Below are 22,989 nucleotides of genomic sequence, written 5' to 3'. Positions count from 1 at the left end.
TTACAAGCTCTATATGAACCATGAAAATTTTATTTTGACTTTCAGGTCCCTTTAATCCAAATTTTACCCTACATCCTTAGAGCCTCATTTCTATTAAATCTCATTTTAAAACCTATTTTTCTAGCCTTTAAATATAGGATACATTTTCACATTTATATGCTTTTGTCGTGTTTAAACAAGGTTTATACCTTTATCATCATCTACATCTACTAATTTTCTCATTAAACGAATAGTCTAGTCAAAATTAAACTTTCATGATTCAGATAGAGGATGCAATTATAAGGAACTTTCTAATTTACTCCTATTAACAATTTTCTTTGTTCTCTTGGTATCTTTATTTGAATGTAAGCTTACGAACCAGCCCATTTTTGATTTAGCATGTGAGTAGCGCTTGTGATTGGTGGCTACATTTAGACACCAATCAGCAAGTGCTACCCAGGTGCTGAAACAAAAATGGGCTGGCTCATAACCTTACATTCATGCTTTTTCAAATAAAGATACCAAGAGAAGGAAGAAAAATTGACAATTGGAGTAAATTATAAAGTTACTAAAATTGCCCTGCTCTATCTGAATCATGAAAGTTTAAATTTTGATTTTACTATTCCCTTTAAGAGGACAAAAAACTACAAACACATATTGTGCAAATGGCAAAACACCTATTTTATATGTTAAATATTTTGTGCGTGAAAAGGTTTAAGGGACATGAAACTCAAAAATGTTCCTTCAAGATTTAAATAGAACATACAATTTAAAACAACTTTCTTTCTTTCTACTTACTTCTATTATCAAATTTGCTTCATTCTCTTGGCATCCTTTGTTGAAGAAGCAGCAGAGCTAGGGGCTATCTGGTGAGCTAATAAACAAGAGGTATATATTTGCAGCCACCAATCAGTAGCTAGATCCCAGTAGTGCATTGCTGCTCCTGATACCTAGGATTGCTCCTCCAACTGCTGGTGAACAGTGATGCCCCAACAAACATAACAATAATAAGTATTCGACTATGTTCAGATCACTATCATCTGTTCCTTAACAGCAGCAACAACAAAAGTTCGACATTTTAAAATTGAATTTAATCTGATGTAATTGTCATCTGTTTTTTGTCAATAGAATTTTTTCTATTCTAAAGTCGTGGATTTATATTTTGTTCTGTGCCCTTTACTACAAAGACTTCCCCATCAGTAATCTTGGTTTTATTTCATGCAGGCTTTTTTGTTGTCTTGTTTGATGTTCCACTAATATGTGTTACTTGTATAACTTATTTTTTTCAAGCTTGCTTTAAATAATTTGTGCTTTCTGCTGTTTTGCTGTGCGCCTATATTTGGTAACACAAATGTAACATCTGCTGTTTGTATGTACAGATACTTCTGCCACAAACACTACAGCATTTTGAAAATCAAACATAATCATATTAACAATCAGCTTAACAGGATACACAAAGTGACAGATTCCTTGTATTTGTCATTGGCTAGAACCTTCCTCTGGATTATCTGATCATCCTCATCTCATCACTTATATACCGTGAAAGACAGAAGAAGCAGATTTGGGGACGTGAATGAAAAATGTGTAAGTGCAAACAAGAGCCAAAGAGCTATAATACATAACCAATGCTAAAAAAATACCTTAAAAGGACAATATTTAACTCTTATGTTTTGTATACAAATTGTGCTTGTTGTCTAACACTCCTTAAGCGTCCAAATAGCAAATGTATTCTGCAAACACTTTAAATCAAATAGCTGGTTTAGGCAAACAGCAGTGTTTTGAAAACTAGGTTTAAAAAAAATTGCATTTCGGTCTCTTTAGGGAGCGTGAGACAAAGCACAATAAAAAAAACAAGATGAAGAGGCTATGTTTGCATGTCTGCATGATTCTAGAGTCCTCAAACCTGCTTCATTCACATTTAACCAATTGTAACTTTATGCAAAGGCACCGCCCCTTTAACATCATGGCTTTTTTCTTACCTCTGCATTTCTATAATATTTTTTTACTGTGGATAGGATAAGTGCAGACTGTTTTGCATTTTACAGAAGTTAAATTTGTATTGTATTGTATTTCTTCCCTTTTTGTGTGCCTCTGCCTTGCCCTGCGCATGTTTCTGTATTCAGATCCTGGCTCCCCTAAGAAATGCAGAGCTCGCTTTGGCCTCAACCAACAAACGGACTGGTGCGGCCCATGCAGGTGTGTATGACACATTGTCTTGTTTGCTTGAGTGGCTGAATTGCTTAACTTCCTTCACTCCTTTTTGCATGCTCCTACCTAACAAAAACGTGTTTGTAAAGTTGTTAAACCACTCTTCCGCTAGCTTCTGTAGTGTTTTGTCATGCTTAGTGCCCAATCCATATAATGAATGCTTTAATAAATAATCACATTATGATGTTTTTTTTTTTGGTGTAATCATTTGATTGGTATACACTTATATGTGTAATGTACTTGTGAATGATTAATGCTTTTTTAAATTCAAATCTAAATCAGGGGTAGCTGTATCTAGAATATATTATTTTGAATGCTAAAATTTGACCACTAGGTGTGCTGTTCAGTGACATCCTATTCCACTACTCATTTCTGTCAATAACATGTTTTTAAACCCTCTAACACACCCCAAAAACAACCACTGGTCTAAATCTGCCAGCTATGAAGAGAAGATTTAGTGAGTTCTTTTTTGTGTAGTTAAAGGGGCATTGTACTGTAAAATGTTCTCCCATTTAAAGGGATAGAAAGGTTAAAACTGAAATGTGCATGGGTGCATTGGAATGTAAAATAGAATTATTTTTGCAGTATACTTCATTAGCAAAAATGCTTCTAGTAAAAGTTATTGCTGTTTTTCTGTGGAGTGTGCACAGCACCAGCATTCAAACACTACACCCTCTCAGAGAGTCATATGACACAAATTACGTCTTCACAGAAGCAATACACAGCATCACCAGCTGTCTGAGCTTCAATACTGGTGCACAGGCTCTCACATAGGGTTGTCATGTCGGCCATGTTTTCCTGGACACTTATGAGTTACACATGCTGCAGGGTGTGCAGGGAGGAACATGAATAGTGCTGTACAGGGTCACTATTTTTGTGCTGTCAAGCTACACAATGCATGTTCCTCCCTGCACACCCTGCAGCATGTGTAACTCATAAGTGTCCAGGAAAACATGGCCGAGGTGGCAACCCTACTCTCACAGCTAGGGTTTGCCACCCGCCCCGGCTTCACCGGGACAGTCCCGGTCTGAGGCTCTGTGTCCCGGAACTACCCTCAAATGCCCCGGGCTAAGAGCAGTGCAGCCACAGAGAAACTGTGAGTAATACTTGGCTGTGTCTGCTGTTTTTTCAAATGGGTATGGTCATTTTATTTTTGTGGGGGCTTAATTATGTGTAAATATATATATATTATATTATATTATTTAATATATATATGTATAATATATATAATATATATATATATATATATATATATATATATATATATATTTATATATTATATATAATTACACAGTGTGTATATATATATATATATATATTTATATATTATATATATATATTTATATATTATATATATATATATTATGAATCTATATATATATATATATATATATATTATATATCTATATATATATCTATATATATTATATATCTATATATATATCTATATATATTATATATTTATATATAAAAAATTGATTTCATAATGAATTTGAGGCCGCGAGAAGTCACGCCCCAAGCCACGCCCTCTCCACGCTCACTTAAAAAGTGTCCAGGAATTTTCTGGGCAAGAGGTGGCAACCATACTCACAGCATATGCGTATGCCACAGAAAAACAGTAATAACTTTTATCATTTTTGCTAATGGAAGTATATTGCAAAAATGTGCTTCTATTTCACATTGAAATGCACCCGTGCACATTTCAGTTTTTGACCTCTCTATACCTTTAACAATCAAACACTGCATTGCAGAAGATCTGCACACAAAATAATTGTTTAAAGAGACAGTAAAGTGAAATAAATAAAAAAATGATATGCATAATGTGTACCTTTAATTTCTTTCTAATGGCAGTGAGAGTCCACAAATACATTCATCTTCTCTTTTTATCTTTATTTGAAAAAGCAAGAATGTAAGCATAGGAGCCGGCCCATTTTTGGTTCAGAGCCTGGGTAGCACTTTTCTGATTGGTTTCTAAATGTAGCCACCAATCGGCAAGCTCTACCCAGGTGCTGAGCCAAAAATGGGCCGGCTCCTAAGCTTACATTCAAATAAAGATACCAAGAGAACAAAGAAAAATTGATAATCGGAGTAAATTAGAAAGTTGGTTAAAATTGCATGCTCTATCTGAATCATGAAAGTTTAATTTTGACTAGACTATTCCTTTAAAACCCACAAAAAACAGAAGTGGGCAGTACAGCCAATGAAGAGGCTATCAATCTTGCCATTATTTTTCTATGATGTGCACCTTGGCGTTATGTAGTCTGCCCAGGATTTGCATCCTTCAGCTCGAAAGGCTAACATAGGAGTGTGCGAAATAGCAAGGGAAAGAGGCGGGCACCAGCCTTGTCACTAGATGTACTGCCTGCTACTGAAAAAAAACAATCTGTGTGTTTAAGGGGCCATTTCGGAAAAACATTAGGAATGCATTTCTAAGGTACAAACTCTACATATAGGGCTACATTTATTAAGCAGCGGAGACTGCTTTGGAGCAGTTGCAATACAGGTTGACTTATTATAATCTGCTTACCGCTATCTCAGAAACATCGGTTGTACTAGTTTGTTTGCAATGATTGACGGCCCCTGACCAATCATGCAAGAGCAGGGGGCAATGCATCCACTGCCTGTCACCATAAAGATGGATGGACAGGTTTTAACTGGGAAACTTGTCTGTACATCTAATCTTAAAATCGGTTCCATAATGTTTAAAGGGGACAGTCCAGTCCAAAATAAACTTTCATGATTCAAATAGGGCATGTCATTTTAAACAGCTTTCCAATTGACTTTTATCACCAAGGCTTTGTTCTCTTGGCATTTTGACATTTTTTCACCACTAGAGGGTGTTAGTTCATGTGTGTCATAGAGATAACATTGAGCTCCGGCACGTGAAGTTACCTAGGAGTTAGCACTGATTGGCTAAAATGCAAGTCTGTCAAAGGAACTGAAATAAGGGGGCAGTTTGCAGAGGCATAGATACAAGGTAATCACAGAGGGTAAAACGTGTTATTATAACTGTGTTGGCTATACAAAACTGGTGTATGGGTAATAAAGGGATTATCTATCTTTTTAAACAACAAAAAAATCTGGTGTTGACTGTCCCTTTAATATATTTCAAGGTCATTGTCCTTTTTAAAGGTGGGGGGGGGTTGTTTGTTTCTTTAAGCCATCCTTTTTTCCCCCTGCTTGTTGACATACCGCTTGAAAAGTGTTTATCTTGTCTCCTTGCAGCCGCTTATTAGGAACAAATATAAATGAACTCCTGCACAGATCAAACAATCACTGTAAAAAATGTAGTAGCATCAGAGTTCAGTTGTGGCATGGTACACTGCAGCCTCTCTGGGTGCCGAGGTTAAAAAATAGATTTCAAAATGGTTGCTAGAGTAGCCTAGTTTTAGACTGTAGTGATAGGACATAGTAAGAGTTTACAAAGAAGAGGGCAATATTAGAGGAATCTGGGTTGTAAAAAATAGCAGTTCATTAAAAAACGATGTGTAGGGCAAAATGTTTGTGCATATGAAAACTTTGATAGATTATCACTATACAGGGAGTGCAGAATTATTAGGCAAGTTGTATTTTTGAGGATTCATTTTATTATTGAACAACAACCATGTTCTCAATGAACCAAAAAAACTCATTAATATCAAAGCTGAATATTTTTGGAAGTAGTTTTTAGTTTGTTTTTAGTTATAGCTATTTTAGGGGGATATCTGTGTGTGCAGGTGACTATTACTGTGCATAATTATTAGGCAACTTAACAAAAAACAAATATATACCCATTTAAATTATTTATTTTTATCAGTGAAACCAATATAACATCTCAACATTCACAAATATACATTTCTGACATTCAAAAACAAAACAAAAACAAATCAGTGACCAATATAGCCACCTTTCTTTGCAAGGACACTCAAAAGCCTGCCATCCATGGATTCTGTCAGTGTTTTGATCTGTTCACCATCAACATTGCGTGCAGCAGCAACCACAGCCCTCCCAGACACTGTTCAGAGAGGTGTACTGTTTTCCCTCCTTGTAAATCTCACATTTGATGATGACCACAGGTTCTCAATGGGGTTCAGATCAGGTGAACAAGGAGGCCATGTCATTAGATTTTCTTCTTTTATACCCTTTCTTGCCAGCCACGCTGTGGAGTACTTGGACGCGTGTGATGGAGCATTGTCCTGCATGAAAAATCATGTTTTTCTTGGAAGGATGCAGACTTCTTCCTGTACCACTGCTTGAAGAAGGTGTCTTCCAGAAACTGGCAGTAGGACTGGGAGTTGAGCTTGACTCCATCCTCAACCCGAAAAGGCCCCCACAAGCTCATCTTTGATGATACCAGCCCAAACCAGTACTCCACCTCCACCTTGCTGGCGTCTGAGTCGGACTGGAGCTCTCTGCCCTTTACCAATCCAGCCACGGGCCATCCATCTGGCCCATCAAGACTCACTCTCATTTCATCAGTCCATAAAACCTTAGAAAAATCAGTCTTGAGATATTTCTTGGCCCAGTCTTGAACGTTTCAGCTTGTGTGTCTTGTTCAGTGGTGGTCCGTCTTTCAGCCTTTCTTACGCTTGGCCATGTCTCTGAGTATTGCACACCTTGTGCTTTTGGGCACTCCAGTGATGTTGCAGCTCTGAAATATGGCCAAACTGGTGGCAAGTGGCATCTTGGCAGCTGCACGCTTGACTTTTCTCAGTTCATGGGCAGTTATTTTGCGCCTTGGTTTTTCCACACGCTTCTTGCGACCCTGTTGACTATTTTGAATGAAACGCTTGATTGTTCGATGATCACGCTTCAGAAGCTTTGCAATTTTAAGAGTGCTGCATCCCTCTGCAAGATATCTCACTATTTTTGACTTTTCTGAGCCTGTCAAGTCCTTCTTTTGACCCATTTTGCCAAAGGAAAGGAAGTTGCCTAATAATTATGCACACCTGATATAGGGTGTTGATGTCATTAGACCACACCCCCTTCTCATTACAGAGATGCACATCACCTAATATGCTTAATTGGTAGTAGGCTTTCGAGCCTATACAGCTTGGAGTAAGACAACATGCATAAAGAGGATGATGTGGTCAAAATACTCATTTGCCTAATAATTCTGCACTCCCTGTATTGTTATTTTGCATAAGCTTATATTGAGTGGCTAAATAAAATTATATCAAACTTGGCATCCAACCAAAAAGTTAAGAAACCTGCTACACTATTTTCTTGGAAGCCAGGGAAGGGTTTTACTGTTCAGATACAGTTAGAGTAATCTAAAAAATTGTCCACTCTAATATTGTAATATTGCTGCCTGGCTCCCATGATTGGTCAAGCCCTCTTATATGGTAAATTTAGCTACTGAATTGTGAATGGGTAGAGAGAGTATGATAGACAACAATGCGTTTAATAGTATAATATGTTAGAAGAGCTTAGTCAGGCTATAAGGCATTGTAAATTGAATACTGTACAGTACAGCAGTCTCTATACTGAGATAAGCACTGTATAGCCTATTATTGTTTGAAAGTCCAACACTGTGGTAGCAAAATATTCACTTGTTATTTGTCACATTTCCTATTCAGCACTAAACTCATTTATAATGTTTGTGATTCCAAGATAAATTTAGTTACAGAACCTTTTTGATGCCACTTCCAGGAAAATATTTTATAATGTGTGATGCTTTTTTCAGAAATTATATTAATCCTATAACCCATCCTTTTATCAGCGCTTTATCAGCACCATCTAGTGGCTACATTTAGAGTTGTAAGGCTGGTCATTGTGAATCAAAGTAATATATACAGTGGCAAGAAAATGATGTGAATCCTTTGTAATTATCTGGATTTTGGCATAAATTGATCATAAAATTTAATCTTCAAATAAGTCAGTAGGCCAACACTGTTTTCATATGTTTATTGAGTATACCTTGTAAACATTCACAGTAAAGAGTGTACGAAGTATGTGAATCCTTAAATTAAAGGGGAACAAAATAAACTATCCCTTTAAATCTGTTTCCAAATATTCAGTTTGCCTGCTGGAGTGTATTAAATAGTTTACAAAATACCGCCTTTTACCGTCATATTGGCATTTGGAATAGCTGCTTTTGCCGCTGGTATCCCTGTCTATAATGAAAGTTTCTATACTTAAAGGGACATTATACACTAGATTTTTCTTTGTATAAATGTTTTGTAGATGATCCATTTATATAGCCTATACAGGTGTTTTTAAAAAAAAAAAAAAAAAAAGTATAGTTTGCTTATTTTTAAATAACATTGCACTAACTCCTAACCAAGCCCCAACGTTTTAGGAAAATACTGATGTATACCTACTCCAGCTTGCTTCTGTTTGTGAAAAGGGTCTTTTCCGCAACATAGGTGTGTCCGGTCCACGGCGTCATCCTTACTTGTGGGATATTCTCTTCCCCAACAGGAAATGGCAAAGAGCCCAGCAAAGCTGGTCACATGATCCCTCCTAGGCTCCGCCTACCCCAGTCATTCTCTTTGCCGTTGTACAGGCAACATCTCCTCGGAGATGGCTTAGAGTTTTTTAGTGTTTAACTGTAGTTTTTATTATTCAATCAAGAGTTTGTTATTTTAAAATAGTGCTGGTATGTACTATTTACTCTGAAACAGAAAAGAGATGAAGATTTCTGTTTGTAAGAGGAAAATGATTTTAGCAACCGTTACTAAAATCGATGGCTGTTCCACACAGGACTGTTGAGAGGAATTAACTTCAGTTGAGGGAACAGTGAGCAGAATTTTTACTGCTTGAGGTATGACACATTCTAACAAGACGATGTAATGCTGGAAGCTGTCATTTTCCCTATGGGATCCGGTAAGCCATTTTTATTACAGACAATAAATAAGGGCTTCACAAGGGCTTTTTAAGACTGTAGACATTTTCTGGGCTAAATCGATTCATATAATAAACATATTTAGCCTTGAGGAATCATTTTAATCTGGGTATTTTGTAAAATAATATCGGCAGGCACTGTTTGGGACACCTTATTCTCTAGGGGCTTTCCCTTATCATAGGCAGAGTCTCATTTTCGCGCCGGTATTGCGCACTTGTTTTTGAGAAGCATGACATGCAGTCGCATGTGTGAGGAGCTCTGATACATAGAAAAGACTTTCTGAAGGCGTCATTTGGTATCGTATTCCCCTTTGGGCTTGGTTGGGTCTCAGCAAAGCAGATACCAGGGACTGTAAAGGGGTTAAAGATAAAAACGGCTCCGGTTCCGTTATTTAAGGGTTAAAGCTTCCAAATTTGGTGTGCAATACTTTTAAGGCTTTAAGACACTGTGGTGAAATTTTGGTGAATTTTGAACAATTCCTTCATACTTTTTCGCAATTGCAGTAATAAAGTGTGTTCAGTTTAAAATTTAAAGTGACAGTAACGGTTTTATTTTAAAACGTTTTTTGTACTTTGTTATCAAGTTTATGCCTGTTTAACATGTCTGAACTACCAGATAGACTGTGTTCTGAATGTGGGGAAGCCAAGGTTCCTTCTCATTTAAATAGATGTGATTTATGTGACACAAAATTTAGAGAAAATGATGCCCAAGATGATTCCTCAAGTGAGGGGAGTAAGCATGGTACTGCATCATCCCCTCCTTCGTCTACACCAGTCTTGCCCACTCAGGAGGCCCCTAGTACATCTAGCGCGCCAATACTCCTTACTATGCAACAATTAACGGCTGTAATGGATAATTCTATCAAAAACATTTTAGCCAAAATGCCCACTTATCAGCGTAAGCGCGACTGCTCTGTTTTAGATAATACTGAAGAGCATGAGGACGCTGATGATATTGTTTCTGAAGGGCCCCTACACCAGTCTGAGGGGGCCAGGGAGGTTTTGTCTGAGGGAGAAATTTCAGATTCAGGGAAAATTTCTCAACAAGCTGAACCTGATGTGATTACATTTAAATTTAAGTTGGAACATCTCCGCGCTCTGCTTAAGGAGGTGTTATCCACTCTGGATGATTGTGAGAATTTGATCATCCCAGAGAAACTATGTAAAATGGACAAGTTCCTAGAGGTCCCCGGGGCCCCCAGAAGCTTTTCCTATACCCAAGCGGGTGGCGGACATTGTAAATAAAGAATGGGAAAGGCCCGGTATACCTTTCGTCCCTCCCCCCATATTTAAAAAATTGTTTCCTATGGTCGACCCCAGAAAGGACTTATGGCAGACAGTCCCCCAAGGTCGAGGGGGCGGTTTCTACTTTAAACAAACGCACCACTATACCCATAGAAGATAGTTGTGCTTTCAAAGATCCTATGGATAAAAAATTAGAAGGTTTGCTTAAAAAGATGTTTGTTCAGCAAGGTTACCTTCTACAACCAATTTCATGCATTGTCCCTGTCACTACAGCCGCGTGTTTCTGGTTCGATGAGCTAGAAAAGGCGATCACTAGTGATTCTCCTCCTTATGAGGAGATTATGGACAGAATCCGTGCTCTCAAATTGGCTAATTCTTTCACCCTAGACGCCACTTTGCAATTGGCTAGGTTAGCGGCGAAAAATTCTGGGTTTGCTATTGTGGCGCGCAGAGCGCTTTGGTTGAAATCTTGGTCAGCGGATGCGTCTTCCAAGAACAAATTGCTTAACATTCCTTTCAAGGGGAAAACGCTGTTTGGCCCTGACTTGAAAGAGATTATCTCTGATATCACTGGGGGCAAGGGCCACGCCCTTCCTCAGGATAGGTCTTTCAAGGCCAAAAATAAACCTAATTTTCGTCCCTTTCGTAGAAACGGACCAGCCCCAAGTGCTACGTCCTCTAAGCAAGAGGGTAATACTTCTAAAGCCAAGCCAGCCTGGAGACCAATGCAAGGCTGGAACAAGGGAAAGCAGGCCAAGAAACCTGCCACTGCTACCAAGACAGCATGAACTGTTGGCCCCCGATCCGGGACCGGATCTGGTGGGGGGCAGACTCTCTCTCTTCGCTCAGGCTTGGGCAAGAGATGTTCTGGATCCTTGGGCACTAGAAATAGTCTCCCAAGGTTATCTTCTGGAATTCAAAGGGCTTCCCCCAAGGGGGAGGTTCCACAGGTCTCAATTGTCTTCAGACCACATAAAAAAACAGGCATTCTTACATTGTGTAGAAGACCTGTTAAAAATGGGAGTGATTCATCCTGTTCCATTAGGGGAACAAGGGATGGGGTTCTACTCCAATCTGTTCGTAGTTCCCAAAAAAGAGGGAACGTTCAGACCAATCTTAGATCTCAAGATCCTAAACAAGTTTCTCAAGGTTCCATCGTTCAAAATGGAAACCATTCGAACAATTCTTCCTTCCATCCAGGAAGGTCAATTCATGACCACGGTGGATTTAAAGGATGCGTATCTACATATTCCTATCCACAAGGAACATCATCGGTTCCTAAGGTTCGCATTCCTGGACAAGCATTACCAGTTCGTGGCACTTCCTTTCGGATTAGCCACTGCTCCAAGGATTTTCACAAAGGTACTAGGGTCCCTTCTAGCGGTGCTAAGACCAAGGGGCATTGCAGTAGTACCTTACTTGGACGACATTCTGATTCAAGCGTCGTCCCTTCCTCAAGCAAAGGCTCACACGGACATAGTCCTGGCCTTTCTCAGATCTCACGGATGGAAAGTGAACGTAGAAAAGAGTTCTCTATCTCCGTCAACAAGGGTTCCCTTCTTGGGAACAATAATAGACTCCTTAGAAATGAGGATTTTTTCTGACAGAGGCCAGAAAAACAAAACTTCTAAACTCTTGTCAAATACTTCATTCCGTTCCTCTTCCTTCCATAGCGCAGTGCATGGAAGTAATAGGTTTGATGGTAGCGGCAATGGACATAGTTCCTTTTGCGCGCATTCATCTAAGACCATTACAACTGTGCATGCTCAGTCAGTGGAATGGGGACTATACAGACTTGTCTCCGACGATACAAGTAAATCAGAGGACCAGAGATTCACTCCGTTGGTGGCTGTCCCTGGACAACCTGTCACAAGGGATGAACTTCCGCAGGCCAGAGTGGGTCATTGTCACGACCGACGCCAGTCTGATGGGCTGGGGCGCGGTCTGGGGACCCCTGAAAGCTCAGGGTCTTTGGTCTCGGGAAGAATCTCTTCTACCGATAAATATTCTGGAACTGAGAGCGATACTCAATGCTCTCAAGGCTTGGCCTCAGCTAGCAAAGGCCAAGTTCATACGGTTTCAATCAGACAACATGACGACTGTTGCGTACATCAACCATCAGGGGGGAACAAGGAGTTCCCTGGCGATGGAAGAAGTGACCAAAATCATTCAATGGGCGGAGACTCACTCCTGCCACCTGTCTGCAATCCACATCCCAGGAGTGGAAAATTGGAAGCGGATTTTCTGAGTCGTCAGACATTACATCCGGGGGAGTGGGAACTCCATCCGGAAATCTTTGCCCAAATTACTCAACTGTGGGGCATTCCAGACATGGATCTGATGGCCTCTCGTCAGAACTTCAAGGTTCCTTGCTACGGGTCCAGATCCAGGGATCCCAAGGCGACTCTAGTAGATGCACTAGTAGCACCTTGGACCTTCAAACTAGCTTATGTATTCCCGCCGTTTCCTCTCATCCCCAGGCTGGTAGCCAGGATCAATCAGGAGAGGGCATCGGTGATCTTGATAGCTCCTGCGTGGCCACGCAGGACTTGGTATGCAGATCTGGTGAATATGTCATCGGCTCCACCATGGAAGCTACCTTTGAGACGAGACCTTCTTGTTCAAGGTCCGTTCGAACATCCGAATCTGGTCTCACTCCAACTGACTGCTTGGAGATTGAACGCTTGATCTTATCAAAGCGAGGGTTCTCAGATTCTGTTATTGATACTCTTGTTCAGGCCAGAAAGCCTGTAACCAGAAAAATTTACCACAAAATATGGAAAAAATATATCTGTTGGTGTGAATCTAAAGGATTCCCTTGGGACAAGGTAAAAATTCCTAAGATTCTATCCTTTCTTCAAGAAGGATTGGAGAAAGGATTATCTGCAAGTTCCTTGAAGGGACAGATTTCTGCCTTGTCTGTGTTACTTCACAAAAAGTTGGCAGCTGTGCCAGATGTTCAAGCCTTTGTTCAGGCTCTGGTTAGAATCAAGCCTGTTTACAAACCTTTGACTCCTCCTTGGAGTCTCAACTTAGTTCTTTCAGTTCTTCAGGGGGTTCCGTTTGAACCCTTACATTCCGTTGATATTAAGTTATTATCTTGGAAAGTTCTGTTTTTGGTTGCAATTTCTTCTGCTAGAAGAGTTTCAGAATTATCTGCTCTGCAGTGTTCTCCTCCTTATCTGGTGTTCCATGCAGATAAGGTGGTTTTACGTACTAAACCTGGTTTTCTTCCGAAAGTTGTTTCTAACAAAAACATTAACCAGGAGATAGTCGTGCCTTCTTTGTGTCCGAATCCAGTTTCAAAGAAGGAACGTTTGTTGCACAATTTGGATGTTGTTCGCGCTCTAAAATTCTATTTAGATGCTACAAAGGATTTTAGACAAACATCTTCCTTGTTTGTTGTTTACTCTGGTAAAAGGAGAGGTCAAAAAGCAACTTCTACCTCTCTCTCTTTTTGGATTAAAAGCATCATCAGATTGGCTTATGAGACTGCCGGACGGCAGCCTCCTGAAAGAATCACAGCTCATTCCACTAGGGCTGTGGCTTCCACATGGGCCTTCAAGAACGAGGCTTCTGTTGATCAGATATGTCGGGCAGCGACTTGGTCTTCACTGCACACTTTTACCAAATTTTACAAGTTTGATACTTTTGCTTCTTCTGAGGCTATTTTTGGGAGAAAGGTTTTGCAAGCCGTGGTGCCTTCCATTTAGGTGACCTGATTTGCTCCCTCCCTTCATCCGTGTCCTAAAGCTTTGGTATTGGTTCCCACAAGTAAGGATGACGCCGTGGACCGGACACACCTATGTTGGAGAAAACAGAATTTATGTTTACCTGATAAATTACTTTCTCCAACGGTGTGTCCGGTCCACGGCCCGCCCTGGTTTTTTAATCAGGTCTGATAATTTATTTTCTTTAACTACAGTCACCACGGTATCATATGGTTTCTCCTATGCAAATATTCCTCCTTTACGTCGGTCGAATGACTGGGGTAGGCGGAGCCTAGGAGGGATCATGTGACCAGCTTTGCTGGGCTCTTTGCCATTTCCTGTTGGGGAAGAGAATATCCCACAAGTAAGGATGACGCCGTGGACCGGACACACCGTTGGAGAAAGTAATTTATCAGGTAAACATAAATTCTGTTTTTTTATATGCAGAGGAAGGGGGGTGTCTGCTTTTTTTGCTATAGAACCACTTGCAGTGGGTGTTCCAGTAACCTTTACAACAGAGCTAAACTGGGAGCTTCTAAGTAAGTTTTTTTAACGGTTTTATACTTTTTAGATCCGTATCTGTGCATATTATTCTTTATAGTTGTGTCTATTACATGCAGTTAAATGCAAATTGGTGTATACTGTCGTTTTAAGTATAGGCAATAGAAAAGCTGTGTAAACATAGCCAGTAGCGAACAGCAAAAATTACAGTCCCAATAGGAGGTAGGAGAGAGAGAGAGAGCAATTGAAAATTACATTTTATTTCTTCTAAGACCCTGATGATCAAAAGTGCCTTGATACAGCAAAAAACTTAGTGGTCCGTCACAAAGTCGAGAAAGCCGGCAAAATATTCCAAAGAACTGACAGTACTCCTTTAAAGGCAGCATCGCAGAGAGGCATTTTACCATACATTTCAGTGGGTGACGATGGTTTTCGGATACTGTCGATATATTCGAAGGAGCGTTGCCACATGAAAGTGCAATGTAAATGATCCCTTTACACAGTACTGTATCACAATACAATTTACATGTGACAACAGAAACTTAACCCCTGTTCTTACAATACATTAGTGAATTAAATTAATTAAAAGTTAATTTGTAGTATAGAGAATCAACAAATAATATATATATATATATATATATATATATATATATATATTCTGTATGTATGTGTGTGTGTGTGTATGTATGTGTATATATATATATATATATATATATATATATATATATATATATATATATATATATATATATATATACAGTATCTCACAAAAGTGAGTACACCCCTCACATTTTTGTAAATATTTTATTATATCTTTTCATGTGACAACACTGAAGAAATGACAATTTCTCTTGTAAATCTATAATGAAATAGAGAAGGCGCCACATAGCATAATTCCGTATATTATATCAGATTTAAAGATAGTAGTTTAGAACCACTCACGTGTATAAAAGCACCAAGATGTAGTGCTAGCTAGGCAGACCGGAACCTCAGAGTTGTCCGGTAAACTCTCCTCCTGGGCAAAGATTCCTGCAAGCCAAGAAAGGTGTTCACCAAATGGGCTATCAGTCAGGAAGGCACCGTCCCGCCTCCAGCAGAGGTATAATATAACTCCAAAAGGATGTCCACAAAAACACAACGTAGCAAGTTGTATATTCTTGGCTTGCACCTTTCTTGGCTTGCAGGAATATTTGCCCAGGAGGAGAGTTTACCGGACAACTCTGAGGTTCCGGTCTGCCTAGCTAGCACTACATCTTGGTGCTTTTATACACGTGAGTGGTTCTAAACTACTATCTTTAAATCTGATATAATATACGGAATTATGCTATGTGGCGCCTTCTCTATTTCATTATAGATTAACCTGTTGTGGATGGCCTTATACATCGAGGAGAGCTGCCTCACACCTTTATAAACCGTAAAGGGATTCTTTGGACTTTATTTTGGACATTTTTATATCTTATATCTTATATCTTTTATCTATTTTGGACATTCTGTATCACAGTTTGTATGTTATGAGCTAATTTTTGATGGCATAAGTACTACTATTTCTGGAACTGATTTATTGTGAACATTGAATATATGTGGTTTGAATCCTGTTAACCATAGATTACAATATTTTGTCCAGCATCATTATATTTAGATAGCGCTCCTATTTTATATAATTTTGTGTTATCCTCTATAGGATATACACACATATATATATATATATATATATATATATATATATATATATATATATATATATATATATATATATATATATACAATTTCTCTTGTAAGGTGTATCCAGTCCATGGATCATCCATTACTTGCGGGATATTCTCATTCCCAACAGGAAGTTGTAAGAGGACACCCACAGCAGAGCTGTAATATAGCTCCTCCCCTAACTGTCAAACCCAGTCATTCTCTTGCAACTCTCAACAAGCAAGGACGTTGTAGGAGAGAGTGGTTAAATATAGCTAGTTTATTTTCTTCAATCAAAAGTTTATTTTTTTAATAGTACCGGAGTTGTGCTATTTTATCTCAGGCAGTAAATAGAAGAAGAATCTGCCTGAGGTTTCTATGATCTTAGCAGGTTGTAACTAAGATCCATTGCTGTTCTCACATATGTCTGAGGGGATTACACGGATGAGGTAACTTCAGCGAGAGAATGGCATGCAGTTTATTCTATCAGGTATGTGCAGTTATAATTTTTTCTAGAGATGGAAAACACTAGAAAATGCTGCTGATATCGGATTAATGTAAGTTAAGCCTGAATACAGTGATTTAATAACGACTGGTATCATGCTTACTCCCAAGGGTAATACCCTTATGATATTGCAATATAAAACGTTTGCTGGCATGTTTAATCATTTTTATATATGCTTTGGTGATAAAACTTTATTGGGGCCTAGTTTTTTCCACATGGCTGGCTTAAATTTTGACTAGAAACAATTTCCACTGTTGTAGTATAAAAGTTACAGTTGGTGCAGTTAAAATTACAAACTGTGACATCCAGCTTCCCTCAAAGGCCCTCTGAATGCTATAGGATATCTCTAAAGGGCCCAAAGGCTTTCCAAAGTCGTTTATTGGGGAAGGTAGGCCACAGCTTCCTGTGGCAGTTGGTTGTGACTGTTAAAAAACGTCTATTTCGTTTTTTTGATCCGTTTTTTTAACTAAGGGGTTAATCATCCATTTGCAAGTGGGTGCAATGCTCTGTTAGCCTATTATACACACTGTAAAAATTTCGTTTGATTTACTGCATTATTTTCACTGTTTTTCAAATTCTGACAAAATTTGTTTCTCTTAAAGGCACAGTACCGTTTTTTATATTTGCTTGTTAACTTGATTTAAAGTGTTTTCCAAGCTTGCTAGTCTCATTGCTATTCTGTATAAACATGTCTGACATAGAAGAAACTCCTTGTTTATTATGTTTAAAAGCCATGGTGGAACCCCCTCTTAGAATGTGTACCAAATGTACTGATTTCATTTTATGCAATAAAGATCATTTTCTGTCTTTAAAAAATTTATCACCAGAGGAATCTGACGAGGGGGAAGTTATGCCGACTAACTTTCCCCACGTGTCAGACCCTTTGACTCCCGCTTAAGGGACTCACTCTCAAATGGCGCCAAGTACATCTAGGGCGCCCATAGCGTTTACTTTACAAGACGTGGCGGCAGTCATGGATAGTACACTGTCAGCGGTATTAGCCAGACTACCTGAACTTAGAGGTAAGCGAGATAGCTCTGGGGTGAGACAAAATGCAGAGCATACTGACGCTTTAAGAACCATGTCTGATACTGCCTCACAATATGCTGAAGCTGAGGAAGGAGAACTTCAGTCTGTGGGTGATGTTAATGACTCAGGAAAGATACCTGATTCTAATATTTCTACATTTAAATTTAAGCTTGAACACCTCCGCGTGTTGCTTAGGGAGGTTTTAGCTGCTCTGAATGACTGTGATACCATTGCAGTGCCAGAGAAATTGTGTAGACTGGATAAATACTTTGCAGTGCCTGTGTGTACTGATGTTTTTCCAAATACCTAAAAGGTTTACAGAAATTATTAATAAGGAATGGGATAGACCAGGTGTGCCATTCTCTTCCCCTCCTATTTTAGAAAATTTTTTCCAATAGACGCCACCACACGGGACTTATGGCAGACAGTCCCTAAGGTGGAGGGAGCAGTTTCTACTCTAGTAAAGCGTACTACTATCCCTGTCGAGGACAGTTGTGCTTTTTTTTTTAGATCCAATGGATAAAAAATTAGAGGTTACCTTAAGAAAATATTTATTCAACAAGGTTTTATCCTACAGCCCCTTGCATGCATTGCCCCTGTTACTGCTGCTGCGGCGTACTGGTTTGAGTCTCTGGAAGAGGCTTTACAGGTAGCGACTCCATTGGATGACATACTTGGCAAACTTAGAACACTTAAGCTAGCCAATTCTTTTATTCTGATGCCATTGTTCATTTGACTAAACTAACGGCTAAGAATTCTGGTTTTGCTATACAGGCGCGCAGAGCGCTATGGCTTAGATCATGGTCAGCTGACGTGACTTCAAAATCTAAGCTGCTTAACATTCCCTTCAAGGGGCAGACCCTATTTGGGCCTGGTTGAAGGAAGTTATTGCTGATATCACTGGTCATGCCCTTCCTCAGGACAGGTCCAAATCTAGGGCCAAACAGTCTAATTTTCGTGCCTTTCAAAACTTCAAGGCAGGTGCGGCATCAACTTCCTCTAATAATAAATAAGAGGGAACTTTTGCTCAATCCAAGACGGTCTGGAGACCAAACCTGACCTGGAAAAAAGGTAAGCAGGTAAAAAAGCCTGCTGCTGCCTCTAAGACAGAATGAAGGAACGGCCCCCTATCCGGGAACGGATCTAGTAGGGGGCAGACTTTCACTCTTTGCCCAGGCGTGGGCAAGAGATGTTCAGGATCCCTGGGCGTTGGAAATTATATCCCAGGGATATCTTCTGGACTTCAAAGCTTCCGCCCCAAAAGGGAAATTTCACCTTTCACAATTATCTGCACATAAGATAAAGAGAGAGGCATTCTTACACTGTGTACGAGACCTCCTAGTTATGGGAGTGATCCATCCAGTTCCAAAGGAGGAACAGGGACAGGGTTTTTACTCAAATCTGTTTGTGGTTTCCAAAAAAGAGGGAACCTTCAGACCAATTTTGGATCTAAAGATCTTAAACAAATTCCTCAAAGTTCCGTTGTTCAAGATGGAAACTATTCGTACCATCCTACCACTGATCCAGGAGGGTCAATATATGACTACAAGGTTTCTCAGGTTTGCCTTTCAAGACAGGCATTACCAGTTGTAGCTCTTCCCTTGGGATTAGCTACAGCCCCAAGAATCTTTACAAAGGTTCTAGGGTCGCTTATGGCGGTCCTAAGGCCGCGGGGCATAGCAGTAGCCCCTTATTTAGACGACATCCTGATACAGGCGTCAAACTTCCAAATTGCCAAGTCTCATACGGACGTAGTACTGGCATTTCTGTGGTCGCATTGGTGGAAAGTGAATGAGGAAAAGAGTTCTCTATCCCCACTCACAAGAGTTTCCTTTCTAGGGACTCTGATAGATTCTGTAGAAATGAAAATTCACCTGACGGAGTCCAGGTTATCAAAGCTTCTAAATTCCTGCCTGGTTCTTCATTCCATTCCTCGCCCTTCGGTGGTTCAGTGTATGGAAGTAATCTGCTTAATGGTAGCGGCAATGGACATAGTTCCGTTTGCACGCTTACATCTCAGACCGCTGCAACTATGCATGCTCAGTCAGTGGAACGGGGATTACACAAATTTGTCCCCTCAACTGAATCTGGACCAAGAGAACAGGGATTCTCTTCTCTGGTGGCTATCTCGGGTCCATCTGTCCAAAGGTATGACCTTTCGCAGGCCAGATTGGACAATTGTTTTCTAGAAAAAAATTTATGTGATTTTGATTCACATGTATAGTTGCGTGTATCAGGATGTTGTATTAGCCATATATCTTTTAAATTTAAAGTTTTACAGAAATCCCTAAAAAATTTAGTTTCCCTTGCATAATATCTTGACGAACTCAATCTGAACCTGTCTATCTCCGGATATTGAGTCATGTTAAAATCTCTGGCTATCACTAAATTACGGTCCAAATACGGAATCAGCTTATTCTTAATTTTATTCCAGAACTGAACATCAAGTTCATTTGGTCCATATAAATTACAAAGTGTCCAGAGTTTATTATTTACTTCTATTTGTGTAACAATATATCTACCGGATGGGTCTAGATCCTGGTTTATGATCTTGTAGCTAAGGTTCTTTTGGAATAAAATAGCCACGCCACATTTCCTACTATTACATGGAGTGGCCAGCACCTCTGCAATCCATCCAACCTTTAGTTTATCAATTTCAGCTGCCTTTAGATGCAGTTCTTGCAAAAATATTATATCAGGTTTCTGTTTTTTAAGCTACTTCAAAACATTCTTTCTTTTAATTGGAGACGTTATCCCTCCCACATTCCATGATATTAGTTTGAGCTCAGAAGTCATTTCTAGTTTTGTATATTCTCATATCTTTTATCACAGGGGGGGTGGAGGGGAGCATAGAGAGGGGAAAAAAAAAAAAAAAAAGAAAGAAATAATTCTCTCCCCGTATAGAAAGCATTTATATTCAGGTAACACTTTTGTCTTCTTTTTGGTTACCTGTAGCACTTTAAAAATATAAACAAAATTAAAAACATTTAATTCATACTCCTTCCTTTTGGGGGGAGGATGAAAACACACAATCACAATTGTCAACCTTATTTCAGTCATTCCAAATACCTAGAACAATCTTCCTTGAGTCTAACTTAATTTGACTCCTATATAATTTTTAACTAGGAAGTATCTCTATTTTCCCTTTCTGTAGTATTAAACTCTATTTTATATCTTTCAAAAAAGAGCTTCACTTCTGATGCATTATTAAACGTTTGAGTTGTATCATCCAGATCAACCAATATTTGTGCAGGGTATCTCATTCTGGCTCTGTATCCTGCCTTAATAATAGCTGTGCAATATGGAGCCATTTCCTTGCGTTTAGTAGAGGTTTCTATTGAAAAATCTTGAAAGAGATGTATGCGTGTGTTACCTATCATTAGTGTATTTAGTATTTTGTAATAAAAGAAGAAAACAGCTGAGGAGACCTAAGGTATAGAGCTGAGATCTTGTACCTTAAAAAGGGGGAGCTGTTTTGGAACAGACAGGAGGAGTCACACCAAACCTGTTTTTTGGTGAAGAAGGAGACTTTAGATACTAAAATCACCGCAGAAGAAGTGTCGCATAGACCGCAAGTATACACTTATCTTTCTTTTGCTGATAAACAGTTTTGTCAGGGAGGCTGTCCTGACATTTCCTTAAACAAAACAGTTTGCAAGCTGAAGATATAGAGCTCTACTCTAACCAGTTATGTATTGGGCTGCCTGCTTTGTGTACCTGAGGCCCTTAAGATAATAAAGGGGTGTGTAACAGGAGAGGAAAACTGTAAAAGCCCACACCACTTGATATACCTGAGATACTGATCTCTGGGGGACTTATATTCTGTGGGTTAAAAATTGCTCTAAGATTGAGGAAAAGACACTACATAAGTAATTACAAGATTCAAGAGACATTGGAGTTACAGCATCTAGTAAAACCCAGAGACTATGTTCTTTGCTAAGGGGCAGTTATTATAGATTAATTGGTCTGCCTTATATCTGAATTTAGATATATTGAGATGTGAGAGGATATAACATACTAAGATTTATTGTATGAAGTTTTTTCTTTTTTTTGGTATGATAAGGCCTAAAAGTAGAAAATAAGTGGTGGTACTGAATTGTATATAGTATTAAGACTGTATTGAGACTGTTCCATGAAACCTGCTATCTGTACTGCAAATAGTTAAAACTAAGGTTAACCTAGATGGTTGAAGTAAAATAAACCAATAAACACTCACTAAAAAGGGAAAGGGAGAAAAGAAAACATTCTCCTCTTGAATATCTATGAGTTATATTTTAGATATAAAATAAAAGTATTGCTAAGACCAATCATAATATCTATAGCCTCATATTACGTAGATAAATATCTGCTGTAAATAAAATTGAGGAATTGCTGAAAATTGAATAGGAACTAAAATTGTTTCTGCTGAACAGATTTATATAAATTTAAAGTGATCTGTTGGTACCCTTTTTATACAGGCAACCACGACACGCATTAAACACTTTTTTTTTTTTTTTTTTTTACGCTCACTACTATCACTACTAACAATATCAGCACAATTTAGTCTAAACAAATAAGGACTGGACTTAAAGATAAGGTGCAAGGAAGAGTTAAAGGAGGGAGTCTAGATTGAATTTATTTATTCTCTACACACAATATATACACTATTAGAGGGGTTTTTTGGGGTTTTTTTTGTTCTTTGTTTTTTTCACTTCACTTTTTCTTTTTTTTTCTTTTTTTTTTTCCCCCTCACTGTAACACAGCCACACATTCCAAAAAACAAAGGCTTATCTTTTTTCACTATCTATGGAAAAATTCATCACCAATGCTAAAAATAAATCCCCTGCCATGCCTGCTAAAAAGGATAAAAAAACCTAGATCTGTTCTGGATAATTCAATTGATACAACAAATACACCTATACAAAATCCAGAGGTAAATATAATGTTCAATCAAATAGCTGACCTTATACTCCCCCAGTTCGAATCCCTAAAAAAAGATATAGCTGGATTGACAAATGAATCCCGACAATTTTCAAAAAGAATTGCCGAGGTAGAAACTAGGGTTTCCGAGCTGGAGGACTATAAAAACTCCCAAGAAGTTCAACTTGGAGAATATGATGTTAAGATTAAAACTATGCAATCTAAAATAGAAGATTTGGAAGACAGGTCTCGGCGTAATAACGTCAGGGTCATAGGACTGCCCGAGACTACAGAGTTTGATGACCTAATAAAATTTGCTTCACAAACGCTCCCCCAATTGCTCGAGATGAATATTCAATCAGAAGGGGTGCTAGTTGAACGGGCCCACAGGACAGGACAGATAAA

General features: G+C 38.9%; 1 protein-coding gene across 2 annotated transcripts in view; it reads left to right on the top strand.

Moving 5' to 3' along the window:
• TCF7 (transcription factor 7) overlaps nucleotides 1-22,989 on the top strand; it is a 364,588-nt gene that overhangs the window by 315,831 nt on the left and 25,768 nt on the right. Inside the window, exon 11 of one of the 2 annotated variants that reach the window (XM_053717219.1) lies at nucleotides 2,103-2,175. The exons of the other annotated variant lie outside the window; for it this stretch is intronic. Within the exon in view, the coding sequence (XP_053573194.1) occupies nucleotides 2,103-2,175 (73 nt within the window). The remainder of the gene's footprint in view (nucleotides 1-2,102; nucleotides 2,176-22,989) is intronic. 2 annotated transcript variants of the gene reach the window in all.

The sequence above is a fragment of the Bombina bombina genome, chromosome 6 (genome assembly GCF_027579735.1).
Source record: "Bombina bombina isolate aBomBom1 chromosome 6, aBomBom1.pri, whole genome shotgun sequence".
NCBI lineage: Eukaryota > Metazoa > Chordata > Amphibia > Anura > Bombinatoridae > Bombina > Bombina bombina.
The sequence above is the reverse complement of the archived record's forward strand: the minus strand, read 5'-3'. Positions and strand labels throughout refer to the sequence as shown.